We start from the raw sequence: 21,989 nt of genomic DNA, 5'->3' as shown, positions 1-21,989 counted from the left end.
TAATAAGTTAAGCCAAACATTTATTTAAAAACAACTTATTGACTTATTACTTATAAGTTAATCCAAACATTTTTTTTGAAATTTTTTTTTCAAAAAGTCATATGCTATAAGTCCTTTTTACAAGAAGTCCCTTGGACTTGAATAAGGAATCCCAAACACATTCTTAGATTGTTCACACATATACAATCATCTTCTTCCTTATTCGTTGTTTGAATTGGAAATCGGTCTTGGATTGCTTGAATTCCAGTATTTCATAGTAGAAATCGAATACGCTATCTTTTGGGGAAAGTTAATCCTCGTTAAATCAGTTCATTATGAAATTGACTCTTGTTATGGCAACGAAAAAAGGAAACCTAAAAACTAAAGTTGTGATGTCATGTGCAAAGTTTTGATTAGTAACATTAAAAAGTGAATACTAGTACCAGTTCCAATAATACCAATAGCTAAAGCATCGATGTTGTTTGGTTGAAATCAGCTCGGTTTGTCATAATATCAAAAAATACAATATTTTGAAGGGTTATGTTATAATAGAAAGTATAGTTTTTATAGAAAGGATAGGAAGTAATCTTATCCATTGATTTTGAACATGGAGGATTGACATTAGTTTAGGTGGAACTCATGTGTGAAAATAAGGGGAATGACATAAAAGGAATAACACATTTGTTGATTCTCTCTCTACATGCAAGGCACATGCCAAATTCCCCTATCATTTTAAAACGTCTATAACTTTTTTTTACGACATTTTTATTGGAAAACAAATTCACCATAATAACGAGTGTCTTTTTATCTTTTATATAAGTACCATATTATTATATAAAAATAAAAAAAAATAGTTGGTTTTTTACGTATTGTGTTTTACCAAAATTATGGTTTACAAAATTGTGTTATACAATTGTATTTATCACTGTGTTTTTTTTTCTCATAGTGTTTTTTTCCATTGTGTTTTTTACATTGTGTCATATAATTGTGTTTATTATTGTGTTTTTATTTTCATAGTGTTTTTAACATTGTGTTTTTTAAATTGTGTTTTTCATAGTGTTTTCCATTGTGTTTTTTTCGGCGGCATGTTTTCCGATGACTTTTTTTTGGCGACTTTTCGGTGAATTTTTCGGCGATTTTTCCGGTGAAATTTCTCGAGGATTGTTTTCCGGCGACTTTCCGACGACTTTTCCGGTGAAATTTTCTGGCGAAATTTCCATAGACTTTTTCGGCGAGGTGGCGGCGGTGGGTGACAGTTGTGGTGGCGGTGGGCGGTGGGGTGGTGGTGTAAAAGATGAGTGAAGATGTAAGTGGGTTTTATGTAAGTGAGTTTTTGAAATTAATTTAAGTGGGTTTTGATATTAAAATGTTAAGACTAAAATACCCTCATTCCTAGTCTTTTTAGGAAAATCAAACTTCTTATTTAAACCTAACGCATATTTTGAATACAACTTGGTTTTCATCAAAAAATATATATCTTGTAGTATACGAGGAAAAAAATAAGCGCATCTAGGTCTTCAGTTTTCTAAACAAAGGTTAGCGAAAGTAAGTTTTTTCAAATATATATATACATATATATATTAAAATTTGTTTTATTTTGATATTACATCGCATTTATCTTAATTATTATATAATATGAATAAGAGAGTAAATATCATGATTTCTTTTAACACAACAGAGTGGGATTCAATCCGACGCGTTCTCCACTACTTCTTTATTACCGCCACCGTGTCACACTGTCATTGGATTAAATGCCATCCAGCAAAGCCTACACATCACCACAGCTAATCACACGGTCCCTCACGTGCCTTGTCCCAAAAGTCAAGCCTACGTATTTCGACACGTATCATGAGGTCACGTGACTCCCATGTCCACTGATTTGGACTCTGCTTACGTGTAAATAATAGATTGGGTGGGCGGTGACATGTCGTCAAAAAGCCACGTTGCCACGTAGTTGTTAAACAGTTGAACATCCCAACTTAAAGCCACCAATCAAGCATTAATTATTTGGTCATCAGTTTTATGGTTGAAATTTCAAATTTAAAGGGAATTTTTTTTATAATATATGTTAGTATTTTAGTGTAATTGGATTAACTGGTTGATCAATTTAATCATAATAAACATTAAGCAAGTTCGGGGATGTGTGGAGTACACATTTGCTTTAGTTTACTGTGATAATTGGGGCGAAGCTCCTAACGAACGGGGGTTCGGGGGCAGCGCCCTCGGTTGCGGGGTTCTAGGGGCGGCAGCCCCTAGCAGGGTCCAAGGGGCAGCGCCCCTGGCTGGGGTTAAGCTGCCAGGTCAGCTTGGAAAAATTTTATTTTCGTTAATAACACTTCATTAAAAATTCATTAGAAAAATGAATTTTATGATTATGTTACACATAATCATAAGTATTATTTGAAGTTATTTATTAATAAATTTTAAATTTTAAATAGATAACTGCTTGAAGCAGTTATCTTGAATACAACTACCCTGGTGATATATACGTTATTGGATTGATCGACAGACTCTTTGGTTCATCTTCCTCACAAAAATTCCATACGAAATTCTTGTCTCAATTTAGAGTTTTATCCGATTAAAGTGTTTTGGAGAACCACCAAAATAACTTTTAATCTGAAAGTTATCACACGACTCTCTAAATAATCCAGGTTGCTATATTGAAATCCCCATCAATATATCCCCAGGAAAATAAAGCTAACTTATTGTGGTAGTTCTCCAAACAAACATGAGCATGATCTCTGTCCAAAGATTCATCAACATCAACATCAACATCATCATCATCATCTTTAACAAAGTTTGAAAAATTCAAACACCTCTCTCCACAATACTGGAAAAAAGGAGAAAGAATTGCGACTTATCATGTTAATGATTTGTAACCTTCAGAAATCATATTCACACTGGTCTAAATTAAGGGAGGTGATAAAAATGTCAGACTTATCAAGTAGCATGCTAAGGTAATTAACTGTCTGTAAACTCTAGTAGTTATTAATAATAACATAAACTTGAGTTGTACTTTCGTGAGAAGTTAAATTTAAGCAAATTCAAGAAATTAACAAATCAAACAAAGTGCTTCACTCAGTCACTTACCATGAAAATTTGGGTCATAATAAAATCCTAATTTCGCGATTGCAAACCGATACACATATAAAAGACGCTAAAAAGTATTTGAGAGACGCAGGAGAAATTTTTGTAGTTGACGTCATTTTTCTGTTTCAAAACCAAAGGATATGACCTCTACTTGAGGTTGACAAAAGTTAAAGTATAAACACCTATTAATATAAAGCTGACCATAACGCTATGTGTCGTGATAGGGTTGGTTAAAGCACCATGTCACTGCCACATAGACAGTAGAGCTTTAACTAACACACCCGATAACTTATGCATTGTGGTTTAACTACACATTAAATAAAAGGGAAAAAATAAAAAGTATGATTGGTTATTTGGGGGTGGCCCTACAATTTCCTCACTAAAAGAGCCGCCACCCCCGCCCCCCCCCCCCTATGTTAACCCACTAACGCCAGGCCCTTAATATGGCGGCGCTGTGTAACTGGCGTTAAGGATCAGCCACATAGGCGATAACACTGCTTTTGTAGCCCCAAAGCGTCCAGCCTAATGATGTAATTGTACTTCATATATCAATCGAGTATAAAGATAATCCTTTGATCAGAAGATCGACCGAAGAATATGAACAAAAATAGTGTGGGTCACTAATCACGTAAAATATAACAAAATATGATTTTTATTTTATTTTATTTTTTTTAGAGAGGGGCCTTGACAAGTGGGATCCATTTTCAAATTTAAGTGTGGTCCATGTCAAAAGACAAACCTTTATTATTGGATGGTAGTTTGATTACAAATAGCATGGAGAGACTAGATTAGACGTTATATCATGTATTATTGATGCTTTATGTAACATCGATCGTTAGTGAAGTTGTCATTTGGATTGGTATTAGCTTGCAAGAAAAGATAAGCACCTGAGGAATCAAAATAACAACAACATGCTAGCTACGAAATAAGAACAATTATACTTGAACGTCATGTTACAACCACCACATCACATGTGCCCGTTCCATCCATATGAAAGCTAGATTTTCTTTCCTCCTCGTACTCATAGGATACTTCGAAAGTAGCAACTTAGTCAAACAATTTGAAGCACGGGTACATAAGGCAACCGCATGAATCTGAGAAGATTTAGCTTGATTCCCTATCATTGAACGAATATCCATACTCCATAGCATGATGTTTGTCTGCCTGATTCGGTTGAATTGTTAAGCGTTATCTTAAAAGAAGCTATAGCCACCATCGCAGTTATCCTTACGCAAATCCAACAAAAACCGAAAACAAGCTTGCATTCCTTAAAACAATATTTTTCACAGCCCGATTATCATATGTTTGTTGAGAACTTGAGGGTTCGAATTCTAAACGGTATAAAATATGGACTTCAAGACAAAGAAAAAACAACAAAAAAAAAAACAAAAAAAACAAAAACGAAAAACTTGAAGTTGGATCAGATTCAGTTTCAATACAGTTTATATCAAAATTAGAGAAATAACAAAATACAACTTGATATTACAAGCTGGTAAAGAATAATAAATTATATGTTAAATAAAAAAATGTAAAAAGATAATTGTTACTTGTTTTAGTTCCCCTAATGTTTTGAATTTTGATAGTATAGAGGTATGTTTGTGGTTCGTCATGAGATAGAACGGATTAGAAAGTGTTGATATGCGTTTTGAGGATATCACCAACGATAGGAGCTCTTGAAGATGTAGAATTAAGGCTATGGATTTTGATGGAGTTACTTATTATTTTTTTTAATATTTATTTCATTATATTTTTCGTATTGTAGCTTTGCCTTAGGACCTTATATTTCATTACGTTTAGCTTCATCCTACACTTTCGTTTGGCCTTATCTCTACCTCTGCCTTTGCCTTGGCTCTGCCTAAGATCTGTCATGACATATAGACTTTTATGTAAAGTATACATGCTTACAAAGGATTCGCACTACTTGTTTAGTGTTTCTTTGTTGTTTGATCTTTTATTTATTTTCAAATATAACTCTCTTAGCAATGTGCATTTACAGTGGTATATACTATTACTATTAGCACTCTGCTCTGCCTATCATGTTGTTGGTTTTGATTCCCTTAAGCACACTGTATATTACACGCTAGGTAACCAGGTAAGGCCTGTCGTTGTGTTTACCCTCCTGATCAGACTCTACAAGTAGTTTGTGTTACGAGTGAAATTTTACTAGGTATGCTTGTTTGCTTGTTTAATTAATTTTACATATTGATAGTTCAATTATGAGGAAAGACAATTTAGTGTGCTCTATAACTATGTACTTGTGAACTAGACTAATTACACAAAAAAAAATGAAGTAGAGTAATAATATTTACTCTAGTTCCCAAGTTTCTCTATTGCATATGATCCTAACAAGTAGCATATCTATTACTTTTTCTTAAAAGTGAAATACAAGAGAAGATACTGTATAATCCTACATCAGAATCACATATTTTAGGCCTTATGTTAAAGGGGGAAATGAAAAAGGAAAAAAAAATCATGTGAGATACTTCGTTTAATGACTAATTTTTTTTTGGATGAATAAATTGAAACAAAATACAATCTAACAAGTAGAAAAGAGTCAAAGTAGAGGTGCGCAAAAAAACCCGAGCCCGGAACCGGACCCGAAAAAAATAACCGGAACCGGTTTTTGTTATACCCGGGTTTTTAATACCCGAACCCGTACCCGACCCTACCTATAGGGTACGGATAGGGTATGCATTTTAGTACCAAAACCCGTACTCGGAACCGAGCCCAATTTATACCCGATAATACCCGAAAACCGGAACTGGTTCCATACCCGGAACCGGGTTTTTCCATTACCCGAAACCGGGTTTTTCAAATACCCGGTCTATACCCGAAATTACCTGAAAAATACCCGAAAATACCCCTAAAAATTATGACCCCTTAAAAAGAAATCCAATCCATACCCGAAAAAAACCCTGGAAAACCCTAAAAAAAACCCAAAAATAGGGTTTTTCAATACTCGGAAATAGGGTATTCAAATACCATGTTTTAGAATACCCGGTTCTATACCCGACCCGAACCTGATACATAGGGTATGATTTTTAGAGACAATACCCGGACCCGGGTATTACCAATACCCGATTTTCCAATACCCGGTCATACTCGAACCCGGCTCTATACCCAAACCCGGGTATTTGAAAAACCCGATTTGTGCACCTTAAAGTCAAAGACCCATTTTGTTAATGACAAAATGACCCATTTATAAACGGATGAAAAGGCAAAAAGCCTTCGTCATGGGCTCGTTAACCCATAATAAATCATCTGGCCAGCGTTTGTTACAATGGGCTGATTAAGCTTGTCTTTCTACTTGGTAGTTTTTTTATTTTGTTTCAATTTGGTCATAACAAAGCATCTGATATCTCACATGATTTTTTTTTATTTCCCATTTAATATAAGACCTAAATTATGTTGTTCTGATGGAGGATCATACTAGATTATCTTCTCTTTTATTTCACTTTTAAGAAAAAATAATACATAAAGAAGGGCCGAATCAGTAGAGAGGGAATATTAGACGAACCAAACATGAGACATGTAGAAATTAATATCTATTTCGTTCATAGAAAAAATCCAAGTTGGTGTAGTTCAAATTCTACATATTCCATCTAATTACCAAACGCTGGCCTCGTCTCCTGTTCACTCGCTTCAAATCCGGTCTTTGAATCCAACAATCTTCTGTTTCAATTGAGGAGGGATATTAGATGAATATATTTAGTAAAGATTATTTGCAATTATTATGTATCTATCCCATGTTTAGCTCAATTAGAGTTGATACGTTTCTGTATATAATATATACATATATATATATATATATATTATATATACCCCCCTTCATGTTTAATAATAGATCGATCGATATTTCTCCAACATTTTACACCAAGGGGTTCGGTGATCGAGTCACTTGAATTCACGGACCGTTTTCATACATAATCTTTTTCTTTATAACTAGTAAAGCATTAGTTGGACGTCGTTGTTTGGAGTCGATAAAGAAGAAAATTTTATAATAACCCGATGAATAAATTTTGATTATGCATGCCAAATAATATTAATAGTCACATGTCTTGGTTATCAACAAAGGTCAATTCTACAATCCGAAGAACACTAACACTATCTATCCTGATTTTGAGTGAAAGATAGGTCCACTTTCTATAGCCACGCTCCCACATGCATTTGGTCATAAATAATTGCTGGCAATCTAATTGTTGTCGTTTCGACCATGTGTTGAAAAGAGTTGGACTAAACACATAGCCATTGTCTTCCACCCATGGTGCATACTGTTGGCATGTTGGCTCCAGGACTTTAAGATTCTATCTTTGTCAAATGTCAAGTCACTTGTTGGTGGAATTGGTCACCATTAGATTCAGCCACTCAGCCAGGACCACCTGTTACATTACATTTGTGATAAAGAGGCTTTATATATATCAGCAATATCGTTCGTTTGTGGTAAGGAGCTGATACAAGAGTTGAGAGACTCTTATTTGAACGGGTTGTATAGAGGCAAATAGGAAACGCCCAAACTTCAAACGATCATAACTTCGGCTATATATAGTGGAGTTACAACTTACAAGGATATAACCATAGGCGATTTGGCTACGCCACTGGACCGAATTTACTCAATTTGAATTCCAATTTCATCACTCAGAAGTCAAACCCCCCCCCCCCATCCAACCCAAAAGAAAATAATAAAAAATTTAGTAATGTGCAAGACTGCAGTCACATTTCCTTTTTCAGTTTATGTCTCTTTTTTGTCTTAGTTTCAATAATTGTTAGTCCAAGTTTGTAATTTCGATAACTTATTCAGCATGCTAAATTTAGAATTCCCTATATAAGACATCACGTAATAGTTTGATTATACAATATTATATCACTCTTTAGTGAGAATTTTTCTCTGATATTTTTCTTGCTTACGCATTGTGTCAGTTTGAGGTCACCCATCGTGAGATTTCTCCCACTCAAACACCTTAACTATATAGTTCTTTTCTCGTCAATAGACAATTCACCTAAAACACTCGATAATATTTGAGGTGGGTATTTATTATGACCCAATATCTCTACTGAGAATGAACGAATAGAACGATGTAGAATTTGTTTAAGGCCGGGCTACAACGCGTATCTTCGTGGGTCCACACCTATATGCTTCCCCAATGCATGAGTGATCTTAAACATGCTATTAATAGACAAAACTTTCATTTTCAAGATAGTTAATTCCAACTTTGCATGTTTCCACCTCTTAGTTAACCCCGTTATACACTCGCTTTTGACTCAAAGGAGTTTCGTGGGGACTTCTTTCGTCTCTTTTCCAGCAAATTATCCATCTTTATTGAAGCACGCTTGAACACTTGTTGGGATGTAGGGTCGACAAAATATCAAACGTACCAACCAAACTAATGGAAATCGAAATCAAAATCAAAAGTGAAGATCTTCCCTTAATTTGCTTTTTGTTAAAGTGAGAATTTGCTAGCTGTTGCTTTCCGTCAACAATGGGAAACTATAATCTTTCACATCCACTATCACTAAAAGTCTTTATTTCTTTCACATTTCATTCTACAAAGTGTGAAAGTTGTTGTGAATTGAACCTAACCTTTGAAAACACCTGTCTATATGGTCAACGGTACTGTTAGTTATTGTATATGATCTGTAGTATGTTAGAACAAATTAAGGTTTGTGTTGCATGAGAGATAAGGTTTAGTGACATGCAAATGGAAAGAATTGTACGTGAAGTAATTCCAATTCCATCCTTTGTGAAAGGTAAAACATTTAGTTGCTTATACTATTTAGCACAAGTCACGAGTTCGAGATATTTTATTTACTTTTTGTTTTTTTTTAAATTAATCATGTTATGTGTTTCTACAAATTTTTCACAACATTTATGCCTTTTCTTGATAAGAGGTCGCGAAAGATACGAGTTTTATATTACATCAATGTCACTTATGAGTAATTACAGGATCAAATAAAAAAATAATAAAGTATACGAACATATAAATTTTTTTTAACGGAAATCCAACGAGAAAAAAATAGTGTAAAAGGTGGGATTGAAGACAAAAATATTCACTAGTAAGATTATTATCATCGATCAAATGTGAATATGAAATATGCGTATTATTAAAATCCAATTTTTCTAATAATAATAATTTATATATAAAAGTTAATTAATAAACGACAGTTTCTAGAGGCATGTCGTTTTCTCGTGTTTATTTTCTAGCTGTCGGTTCAACAGTACCACCCAGTGCCCACTTTACAAATTTCCAACTTTTAACAAAAAATTTAAACAAATTAGGCTTATCATTTCAAGCCACTTGCTGCCTCTAGAAACTGTCGTTTGTTATCATTTTTTCTTTTGATAGTTTTTTTATTTCCGGCACTCTAAGGCTGAGGGGTGTGGGGGGCTCCAACGGGGGCGCGAGTGGGGGCTCCAGCCAATAATATTGTGACGTGTGGCAGAGAGAGAAACTGGATAAGGTGGGTGTTGGAGCCCCTGGCCCTGGTGTGGAGGGGCTCCAGCAGGGGCTCCAGCGGATTTTTTTTTATTTTTTTATAAATATATTCAAAAAACGTATTATTAAAAAAACTCATAAATTATTAAAAAAAACACACATTAAAAAAAAACACATTAATATCTAAAAATAAAAAAAAAATTAAAGTACTAAAAAAACATTATTCTTATTCTTCGGCTTGGTCTTCTTCGATCAACCTCTTTCGGATACGTTCCTTTTGCTTTTCCATCAGCATTTGATCGACCGGATTTAGGTTACTGAAGTCTCTTGTAAGGAAGTCCAAATCTCTCATTCGACTTTTTTCCTTTTTGTCATTAGAGACCACCTCCATGGTTTTGTTGAATTTATTGAGGGATTCAACAAGATCGACGATGTTTACGGCTCCCCCCTCAGCCGGTTTTTTCCCCTTGGCGTCCCGTCCCAATGGCCGCCTCCTCGGCGGTGAAGACGTTTCCTCCCCCGCAATGTTTAGGTCGAATCCAACGCGGCAATCCGACGCGGCAGAAGTGCTATACGCTCCAGACGAACTAGTTTTAGTCCGTTTCGGCCCTACTTCCGCATCATGGTCCGGCGCCACCAGCTCAACCCACTTGGAACACCTTTTCAACCTCTCCCACAACTTTACATCGTCCCACGTCTTCACCGTCCCATACCTCCGCAAACACTCCTGCTTCCACTCTTCGACAGTGAAATTGTAAACCGCCAAATCATCACTGCCACTTGGTCTCATACGACCGGCGTTGCTGTTGAAAAGATTAGAAAACAAGCCGACAAATTTTCTGATTTCGGACCACCGACCCGAAATCATATCGGCGTTTCGCTCTGTACTCCCAACGAGCGTATAGAACGTCTCCCTAACCTTTGTCCAAAAAACCTTGCTTTTTTGGTAGTCGGCTGCAAAATGAATAATTAAATTAGATTTCCAGTTAACTTTTTTATTTAACTTTTTTATTAAAAATCATTTTTAAAAACGTTAAAACAATTACCGCAACGCCGATCCTCAGAAATGACTATCCAAGCCCGACACAAGGCTTCCTTCTCATCCGATGACCACGGAGTGGTTTTCCGTTTCATCCTCGGAGTCGAAGCCGGTCCCGGCCCGTCCGTTGCAAGTTGTTTTTTCCGGTGGACGCGTCTCCTTGCTCCCGTAGCATCACCGTGTGATTCTTGTGTCTCCGGAACAACAAAGTTAGGAGACGGTTGTATGTTGGATGGTTGAAAGCCGGATGTTTCTTGCGACCCCGAAAAAAACATCGATTGGTCTGGTGACGACCATAAATCGTCGTAACTATAACCTGAATCTAGGTTTGGGTACCAATTCCCAGCCATGTTTTTAAAAAAAGGTTTGGAAGATTGGTTGATTTTGGGTTTTTTTTGAAGTTGTGGTAACTGTTTTATGTGATTTTGGGTGTGGTATGTGATTTTGGGTGTGGTAATTGGTTTAGGTTTATATATAGGAAAAACTGATTTTTTTTTAATAAAATTAAAGAGCCCAACGGCTCATTTCTCATCCCAACGGCTCTTTCACGCATTCCCATGTCCCTTTACGCCTCTTCCTTCACGCGAACAGGCTTGCGCCTGCTTTGAAAGCCGTGCTCGCGCCCCTCTCGCGCCTCGGTGGTGTGGTGCTCGCGTCTGGGGGCGCGAGCGGAGGGGCTCTCGCGCCCCCGCTGAAGCCCCACACCCCTCAGCCTAATAAAAATAACGGTAATCGGTCGAATTCGCATAGACTTGTTCCCTCAACGCCTGGGACCAAGAACGCTCGAACTTTACCAGTATCCGAGTTTTACTTACAGACTCCACCCCTATTATATATATATATATATATATATATGATTGGAATAATGTGAGAACTATTTTGAAATTGAGAACTTTCAAAACCATTTTGGACTACAAAAAAAAACTCTTTTTAAGAAAAATTAAAAAAATATATTAACAAAAAAAACGCAAAAATAAAAAAAAAGTAAAAAACCAAAAAATTTATCTTTCATCCCGTTTTCATAAAAAAAATAAAAAAACTTAATATCGGTTTAACAAAATTATACATATATGTATAATATATATTTTTTATTTTATACATGTTATTCTTTATACATATATGTATAATTAAGATATATGATAATGCACATATGTGTACATTGTGTAAATGAAGATTAAATAAAAATATACATATGTGTATAATTACGTTTTTTAATGAAAACCAGGATGAAAATAAATTTTTTTGTTTTTACTTTTTTAAAATTTTTGTTTTTTATTTTTTTAAATTATTTTTAAGATGTTTTTTTGTGGCTCAAAATGGTTCTCAAAGTTCTCTTAGAATCCTCACCATATATATATATATATATATATATATATATATATATATATATATAATGAAAACTCACTTGAGTTGTAAAAACTCTAGAAACTCATTCTCAACCATATGTTTTTAATTAATGTTTAAATCTTGTGGTACACAATTAAAGTGAATAAAAAATGTAAATATAAATATAACTTTTTCTCTCTCCTGAAAACATATATAAAAATTAGTAAAAAAATGTTAAAAAATAGCAAAACATTTTCTTTTATGTTTCGATGTTTTGTATTAAATGTTACAACATATATTACATGTAACAAAAAAAATGATGTTATATAGGGTTTTCGCGGGTTTTCACAACTCAAGTGGGTTTTCATTTTAACCTTACCCTATATATATATATATATATATATATATATATATATATATATATTTGTTTTAGTTCGGATGGCATTATGAACGTAACCAAAGTCAACCTACCCCCTCAACGGTTTAGCAAAATTATCAATATATGTATAATATTTATTTTTTAATTTTATATATGTTATTCTTTATACATATATGTACAATTAAGATATATGAAAATGTACATATATGTCATTATCTAAATGGAAATTAAATAAAAATATACATACGTGTATAATAACGATTTTTTTAATGAAACCATGATGAAATTATTTTTTTTTGGTTCTTACTTTTTTAAAATTTTCGTTTTATAATTTTTTTTAAATATTTTTAAGGGGTGTTTTTGTTGCTCAAAATGGTTCTCAAAGTTCTCTTAGAATCTTGACAACGTTTAGCTTTTACCGATGGCCGGGTACCAACTGAATAAAAGTTTACCAACGTTTTTTATACCATAACGTGTAACTGGTATTGACTGAATTCGAAACTACTCGTCTTTGTAACGCTCAGGTTTTACCAACTCCCCGGTTTTACCGAACGAATAAACATTGTTTTAAATATTTTAATTCTTTTTAGTATATTAATCTTTTTATATGTTAATTCGACGAATTTATATTTTGGATTTTAATGTACCATTACAAACGTAATTGATACTCACTGAATATGTGTCAACTCGCCACCGCAACGCAGCGTCTGGGTTTTACCAATCAAATAAACATTGCCTTAAATATGTTAAGTTTTTTATAAAATGCTATATGAGTGCCTCTAGTTTTTTTTTTTTAAGTATATGCTCATTTGATGATTTATTATTTAAGGTTAGTTATGGTACCGTAAAAGAACTTAGCTAATACCGACAGAATTCGCGTTGACTCATCATGACAACGCCTAAGTTCTATCGATCGAATTCGTCATGTAACACGTAGGTAAAACGCTAGTTAATAATAAAGATGATATTAAAGCCAGAAAGTATTAATAATAAAAAGTACTTAAGTATAGTAATAATTATAAAAAAATAATAATAGTAATGATAATAATATTTAATTATAAAAAAATTATGAATAAAAAAACGTTAAATCCAATTGAAAAAAAACAATAAAAATAATAATAAGTAGAATAAGCATACAACATGTGATGCGTGCATATGAACGGGACATCTAAATTCGAAAGTTAAATGAGATGGGCCGGTGGTATGCTTCATTTGAGCAATTCCTCCTTATTCGTTTCGCTTCCTTCATTCTTTCTCACCCTTTAACTAGGGATATGGATCATTTCTCTTATTCTTCATCATTTCGTCACCATTTCGTTATTTAACATTATAAACAATTGATAGGGGGGAAATAAATATGATTGCCCACTGATGTGCATGATCACCACCTGCAGCCTCACGTCACTAATGAAATGAGATAGGAGGGCTCAGTGTTCATTGGCCTCATTTGAATGAGAAGGGTGCCACATTAGATCAATGGGACCCCCACTGATCCATACCCTTTGGCCTTAGAGGACAGATACTTAAGTGTCACAAAGGAAGTCATTTTTTTATAAAAGTTCGTTTAAGTTTATAAAATATCATATATTTTTGATACAAAAGATCCAATTTTTATAGCTTTTTACAAGAATTATTTTTTAACAAAAACCGTTATTTTATAACCACATAACTGTTTAGCTTTGCTTACTATTGTCCTTGATTAATAATTAATTAATTCTTTATGATAATTTTGTTCAACCTGGTTCTGGATGTTCAACAAGATTCTTCAAGTTTACCACCGATCACCATTCTTCATATTTTCTCTAAAACTATATATATTCATTCGTTAATTTTAATTTCACGTTGATAATTCGTTTGCGTTTCTATTTAATAAAAACCAATACTAACATAAAAAAAATATTCATCAATTATAAACATCATTTTTTTTCAATATGTACTTTTATTTACATGGGTTTTGCAGGATTGACACGGCAATGACTCGAGTAGCAACTTCCTGGTAAGTTCTGGTGGATCCTTAATTACGCTAATTTGCAACAGTAAAACTTTCCGTAATATATATATATATATATAAAAGAATGTCTTTTCAGCCACGGTTTATTGCTATAAATTATTAACCATCTCCAACAGTTACTATATCTTCAGTTTCCTGTTTAATTAATAAACTCTTTTCCATATGATGTCTAATATTCTTGTGTCTTTGCTGGTATGCATAAAATTCTATATGATCAGTGGTGGTGTGAGCTCCTGCATTGAGAAAGAGAGGCAAGCTCTACTCGATGTTAAAGCTAACCTAACTGACCCGGGTGGATATCTAGATGATTGGGGGAGCGAAGGAGAAAAAATGGATTGTTGCAAATGGACGGGTGTCACTTGTGACGATACCAGCGGTCATGTGATTAGACTTGGTCTTACTTTCTATCATCTTCATGATCCTTATAGGGGTTTCACAGGTAATTTTAGTCCGTCGTTACAAGTTTTAAATCAGCTACGATACCTTGAACTAAGCTATTTTGATTTTCAGTCCAATCCTTTACCCAATTTTTTGGGTTCCTTGTCCAACTTACAGACATTGTATATTTCTAATGCTAATCTGAGTGGACCTATTCCTCATCAACTTGCCAATCTCTCCAACTTGCTTGATCTTGATCTTAGCAATAATTCTCTGTCGGGGTCTATTCCTTTTTCCTTAGGATATATGACTTCTCTTACCTATTTAATCCTCGCACAAAATCAGCTAGGAGGTGTTGTTCCAAACTCCTTTGGGAATTCTTCATCTTTAGTTCATCTGGATTTGTCACAGAACCTCCTTAATGAATCATTACCCAGCTTTGCGGGATGTTCTTCTTTGATTTCATTGTTTGTTGCTAACAATTTTTTTAGTGGAAGTATGCCTGACTTCACAGGATGTACATCCTTAACGGAGTTAGATCTTTCTGGTAACATTTTAAGCGGAAACATACCCAACAGCGTCCTCCAACTTTCAAATTTGATATATCTCAAAGTTAGTCATAATTCTTTGAGAGGAAGCATACCTAACTTCATAGGATGCCATTCCCTTTCATTTTTAGACCTCTCTAGTAATCAGTTTCATGGTAATGTATCAAACAGCTTGGGTCAGGTTTCACACCTTAATACTCTCGATTTATCATCCAACTCCCTTGAAGGTGTTATCTCTGAAGCACATTTTGTAACTATTACCCAACTAGATTATTTGGACTTGTCTTTAAATTCTTTAGCGTTAGACTTAAACTTCACTGAGAGAGTCCCTTTCCAATTGTCTACAATAAAACTGCAATCCTGCAAGTTAGGACCTGGGTTCCCAATGTGGATTAAAACTCAAAGACAGGTCACTTATCTTGATATTTCGAATGCTGGAATATTAGATAGCGTCCCTGACTGGCTTTGGAACCAGCTTCAGATAGGATTGAAATTTCTAAACCTCTCTTCTAATCAAATAAAAGGTAAGCTACCATATATGGGGGAGTTATATTTGCATGGCTCTCCTGGACTAGATTTGAGCAACAACCATTTCGAAGGAGAGGTATCGTTATTGCCTTTAACATTGAACGCATTAAACCTCTCTGGAAACAAGTTCTCAGGAAATCTTTCATTCGTGTGTCAGCTTGCAATGTTCTTAACTTTTCTTGACCTCTCTAACAATTCATTCTCAGGGGAATTGCCTGCTTGCTGGATGAATTTCCAAGAAAAGCTAGTTGTTCTTAATTTATCAAATAATAATTTATCCGGGGTAATTCCTTCTTCTTTAGGATCCTTAGATAAGCTCGAAGCATTGTACTTACGAGCAAACACACTTGTTGGTGAAGTGCCGGAATCCTTGAGCAATTGTAAAAGTCTCAGGTTTGTAGATCTTGGGGGAAATAATTTATCAGGCATTATACCAGAATGGATAGGGGAAGAACTTTCAGAGTTATATGTTCTTGATTTAGAGTCCAACAGGTTCTCTGGGAGGTTGCCTTCCCACCTTTGTTGGCTGTACAATCTTCAAGTCCTTGACCTGTCTAATAATGGATTGTTTGGCAATATTCCTAAGTGCTTTGATAACTTCACAGCTATGGCTAGAAAAAACTTCAGATATGATATGAGTAAGCATTCTTACTCCTCTTATGATGGTTCTTACTCCACAAGGGAACCCTCTCGAAGGGGATGTCTGTATACTGGTCCATGCCAAGAAGATGCATATTTTTCAGACAATGCATGGATTAGATGGAAAGGAACAGAGCGATCATTCGGAAGAAGCATTTTGCACCTATTGAAGAGCATTGATCTTTCAAGAAACAACTTATCTGGAAATATTCCAGATGAGATCACTAGTCTTTATGAACTGATCTCCTTAAATCTTTCCTTCAACAGGCTGCATGGGGAAGTCCCGAAAGACATTGGTCGCTTGAAATATCTGGAATCTTTTGACCTGTCAAGAAACGAGTTTTCTGGGCATATTCCTTGGACTTTGTCAGAGTTAAATTTTCTAAGTTACCTTGACCTCTCTTTCAATAACTTGTCAGGAAGAATACCAACTGGTTCTCAACTCCAACGCTTTGATTATACCTCCTACACGGGAAATCCGCAACTTTGTGGACCTCCACTTACACCAAGATGTGGGATTTCACCTGTTGTTGAAAAGAAAGCCGTTGAAGAAGATGAAGACGACTTTTGGAAATCATATTACACAGGTATGGGTGCTGGATTTGCCGTTGGATTTTTGGGAATTTCTGGTGCTTTATACTTAAACCGTCGTTGCAGATACTTCTTTTTTGTTTCGTTGAGTCACATGAAGGATTGGATATATGTAACTGTGGTTGTGTATTTTGGCAAACTTGAAAGAAAGTTTAGAAGGTGAGCATTGTGCAACTGTTTCTTGTTACAAAAAAATTATGAGTTGAAAACCTTGATTTCCTATGTAATGGTATATTTACTAGTATGTTTTTGTTACGAGTCGGAATAATTTAGTAATAAATTGTCATCAAGTATTGCATATATAGACCATGTGTATGATATACTGTGTTTATTTGAATTCAAATTATGGTTAAACTGTTGTTGAATTATTGCTATAATTTTAGAGTCTCTATTTGATCCAAAATGTGTTTTTGAATAACAAAAATTCGGTTTTAAAATAAAAGTAAAGATAAGTAGTTCTAAATTTGATAAGTTTATCAAAAGTTTTAAATTATAAATTATGAGTTAAATACAAAACTTGAATATATATATATATATATATAAATATATATAAATAGATGCTTAAATTAAGTGGTAAAATCGGAACCTTAATTGATGGAACTAATGTCTAGGTCTAACGAATGGTACAAACCGCCTATTGCTATTTTCCAGATTATACGGCAAGAGATGTAAATGAGCTGAGCCGAGCCAAGCCCGAGCTCGACTAGGTTGGAGCTTGGCTTGTATAACTCATAGCGAGCTCGAACCCAGCTCATGAGTAGTTTTTAAGCCTGAGTTTGACTCATTTATAATTTACTAATTTATTTTTTAAATATTTAAAATCCGTCAAAGAAAAGGATTTTTATATATAATATAACAAAATGCATATTATTTAGTTATTTATATCATAACTTACTATATAATAACTATTATTACGCAAATACATGTTTAATATACATATATAAAAGTTACATAAATAATACCACGTATTGAATCGCGAGCCAACTCAAGCTTGATGATGAGTGAAGCTTGGACTTGGGCTCAGTTCGAGTTTTTAGCAAGGTGATCTCGAGTAGCCCACAAACGAATTGGCTCGTTTATACTCCTATAGTTCACAGTTTTTCTTAAATGTTGTTTCTTGATGGGGTTTTCAGCCACATCACTATGATAGTTGACTTTAAAAGTCTTACATGTGACTTTCCAATCTTGAGTAGGTCACTGCTATAATTTTGTTTACATGCTTAAAACCAGCTCTTTTATCTTTTGAAGTGTGTTTCTCACACTTTAGTGTGTTGGATGTAGTTGAAAAAGTTTCCCTAATGTTATTTCTTGATTAGAGTTTTCAAGAAAGATGTTCTGTTTGACTTTTAAGGTCAAACCTATAACTATTCAAGTTCATAAAAGATACGTTTTTGCATACAAATCCAGCTCAAAACTCTTTCAAAATAAACTTCTCATTATTATCCATTTACTTTACTTGTCATCATATCTTAAACACTGTGTTTCTTTATGAGAATTTTAAACTGCATCATTGTGCTAGTTGACCACAAAAGTCAAACAACAGGAAGATTGTTCATTTGGTTCTTTGAAATGCAAAGTGTATGTATTAGTTATGAATATATGTGCATGTCTTTAGTTATGCTTATAATATGTCACCTCTAGTTCTGTATTCAAGATACACAACATATAAATAACAATGAATTATTTAAATATGACTAAACAAGTTGAATTACATGGAAAATTGCCACATTTTGCTACACGAGATCGGTCAATTAGCCTTAAACCACAAGAACTATCCAAACAGGTTGACCATCAGTTGACTAAATCAGTTCCGGAACACGAACAAGTCTTCGTCTTATACTCTAGTCATATCCGCAGGCATACTCGAATTAACTTTAGCAGTAATAGCATCTTGATCAGCTCGTGATGACCCAAGCGCCCCTAAAGCTTCTAGAAAGAATCTTTTATTCGGCACTATACCATCTCTATCCATACGCTTTAACAATTTCTGTATTAGCTCCGTCATATTCGCTTTCGTGTAACATTTATAAAGAAGCTTATACGATGAAGAATCAACATGAAACATCCCACTATTACAAGCAGTCTCAAACAACTTGTCTGCTTCAACCGGCAAACCATTCAAGCAATAAACATTCAACATAGCATTCAAAGTCGAAACCTTTAAATGCTTTTCCGACACTATCATTTTATCATATATCCCCCTCGCCTTCGACACGCCCCCGCAACATCCATACATCATAATCATACATTCATAAGTTATGAAATTCGGGGCGTACCCCATATCCGTTATCTTCTCAAAAACCGACTCTGCTTTGTCTCTACACCGAGCCTTCCCATAATTCGTTATCAATGAATTAAAAGTGGAAACCGTGGGTCTCGCTTTCGACCGTAACAAGCTTTTAAACACCTGTTCCATCTTCTCAAACTCTTGCTTTCTTCCATACGAATCAATCAACAAATTATACGTTATGATGTCGGGTTTCACCTGATTACTTTTCATACGCGAAAGCACACCTTCCATTTCACATACCATCCCATTTTTCCCGTACGCGTCCATCACGCCATTAAACGTGTAAACATCCGGTGTGCAAATGCTTTCCTCTAAATCTTTAAACAAAGCTTCAACCTGAGCAACGTCTTTCGCCTGTGCGGATGCTCTTAAAAGAATATTATACGTCACAATACTCGGTCTGCACCGTTCTATACCTTTCATCTTTTCAAAGTACCCAAGCGCCTTCAATATAGCCTTTGGTTTGTCTTTCGAGTGCAGGTGAGCTGTGATAAGTGAATTGTATACAGAAGTATCGGGTCGGCAGCCACTGTTTCTCATCTCGGAGAACAACCACATTGCCATTCGGGTTTGGCCCTTCTTTCCCATTACTGATATTAGCTTCGAATAAACCCCATTATCTGCCACATACCATCGTTGTTTTTGCATCCATCTAAACACCTAAATTAACAAAATAATAATAATAATAATAATAATAATAATAATAACAATAATAATAAATAGAGGATTCAAAAACCTAGTGTGCGAAAATCGTTATTAACCAGGGACTAGTTGGTAGTCAGTGAATTACTGATTTATCTTTTGCTAATTGGTGACATTAGTCGGTAGTTGATCAAACTCAGTCAAATCTGCAAAAATCGGCCCAAATCGGTCAAATATGGACCTTATTTTATTTTTTTTGTAAGGCAATTGGACCTTGGTTTTCTCATTGACTTGTTATGTTTATGAAAACAAACCAAGCCGCTTGCGAGCTACTCAAGATCGGCTGGCAAAAAAGCTCAAATCGAGCAGACCTTAGAGCTTGAACCTAAAAGCAAGCTTGTTTAATAAACAAGCCCATGCCTAAAATTAAGCTTGTATAATAAGCAAGCCCACGCCTAAAAATAAGCTTGTTTAAAAAAACTGGCCTAAACCCGAGCTTCACTTATTGAGTTCAAGCCGACTCGCTAGCTTAAACGAGCCTATTGCATATATAATTTTTTATTTAATAATAATGATTACATATAAAAGTCAAGATAAAATTTAAATAACTAAATAATATATACCAAGCTATATATAAAATTACAATTTAAAAAACTACATTAACAATTATAAACTTATAAAAATTAACTAATAGCTCAATCTTAAATTGGTCAGACCCAAGCTCGATCTTTAGAAATGAAGCTTAAAACAAACAAGACATTGAAAATCAGAAATAAAATTTCCAATCCTATTTATAAACAGTAAGCAAGCTAAGCTAATTGCTCGAGCTTGAAAAACTGCTCATGAGTCACGAGCCAAGCTCGCACTTTATATGTGAAGCTTGAAACCCGCTTGGTCGAGCTCGGGCTCGGCTACCAAGAACATAATTTAGAAACGAACAAACCTCGAGACATTGAAGCCACTTATCAGACTTTCCAAGCTCCTCAAACAGAAGAAAACAATGTTGGGTTCTGATTAACTTCACATACTTATTCAACGTGGACAATAACGGCTTATCGTAACTAAAACCCTTCAATAGCGTTCGCACCAGTTCCTGAGCCTCCGAGTTTTCGTCGGGTTTTGAGTTTCGTTTGGGTCGAATTGTTGAGCTGCAGATGATGAGTGTGTATCTGGTGGGCTTGTTGTTACGAGGGTAGAAGGTGTAATTAAGGGGTGAAGTGTGGGTGAATTTGGTAGGGGGTGTGGGAATTGAATGAATGTGAAGAGATCCGTTGGAGAAACTTGAAGACATGTTGGTGTTGGTTGTTTTGTTACGAGGATAGGGATGAACTGGAGGCTGCTAGACGGTGGTGAAACTGAAGAGGATGTTTATTGCAAACGAGGTTTTTGTATTTTAAGTTTCAAGCTCTAATGTTCTTTCGGTGGCACGTAACACTCTCTTTGGTATTCATCGAATCGAATTTCAAGTTATGAGTTTGATGATTCGCAAAACGTATTTGAATTTGACTCAAAGTTGAATTAGCTGATTGACTAAGTTTTATGAATTCGGGTTTATTTGACTTATCAAATAACGAAAAAAAACTTGCATAAAAACTAAAAATAACAATCTAACGTATGCATAATTGCAAACTTAACATAAATAGTGTCGAGAGAGAATACCATAACCGAACGAGACATAGAATGAGCCGATCCGATGTAATTACTCACTGGATATCTAGATTATTAAATATTCTTCTCTTGATCCATAAAAAAAGTTAAATAAGTGTCCATACTTAGACATGCTCAAATGCTTGTATATTATATACAGAAATATAAATTTGAATCAAATTGAATTGAGAAATCTGGTTTCAAATTCGACTTGTATTCGAATTAGAAATTCAAATCGAATAAGGATTCGACTTAAATAACTTGAAATTTGGATACAATTTTGTTTAAATCAAATTATGAATTATTTGAGTCTTGTTTCAAATAATAAGTATATAACTAAAACAATTATTAAGTGTGTAAAAGGTAAATATTAGGATGCAGTATGAATAACTTTGAATTAACTCCTAGTAAGAGCATTTTCAGCAGGTCCTCTATATTATTGTGAATGGGTTCCTTATATTATATAGGGTG

General features: G+C 34.6%; 3 protein-coding genes across 3 annotated transcripts in view; 2 read left to right on the top strand and 1 right to left on the bottom strand.

The window, feature by feature from the left end:
* LOC143530850 (uncharacterized) overlaps positions 1 to 21,989 on the top strand; it is a 207,031-nt gene that overhangs the window by 76,665 nt on the left and 108,377 nt on the right. The window lies entirely within an intron of this gene.
* Positions 14,466 to 17,127, top strand: LOC143530874 (receptor-like protein EIX2). Its single transcript, XM_077026296.1, has one exon. It carries the CDS (start codon positions 14,466 to 14,468, stop codon positions 17,100 to 17,102), a length of 2,637 nt encoding a protein of 878 aa, XP_076882411.1. The 3' UTR covers positions 17,103 to 17,127.
* LOC143530822 (pentatricopeptide repeat-containing protein At4g39620, chloroplastic-like) lies at positions 18,450 to 21,169 on the bottom strand. The gene is made up of 2 exons (XM_077026254.1): positions 20,815 to 21,169; positions 18,450 to 19,889 (listed from the first exon to the last, which is right to left on the bottom strand). Exons 1-2 carry the CDS (start codon positions 21,160 to 21,162, stop codon positions 18,774 to 18,776), a joined length of 1,464 nt encoding a protein of 487 aa, XP_076882369.1. The 5' UTR covers positions 21,163 to 21,169; the 3' UTR covers positions 18,450 to 18,773.

The sequence above is a fragment of the Bidens hawaiensis genome, unplaced genomic scaffold (assembly GCF_021521415.1).
Source record: "Bidens hawaiensis isolate Kalapana, Puna unplaced genomic scaffold, B.hawaiensis_p1.1 tig00009039_1, whole genome shotgun sequence".
Lineage (NCBI taxonomy): Eukaryota > Viridiplantae > Streptophyta > Magnoliopsida > Asterales > Asteraceae > Bidens > Bidens hawaiensis.
Note: the sequence above shows the minus strand (reverse complement) of the source record. Positions and strands in the feature narration are given on the sequence as shown.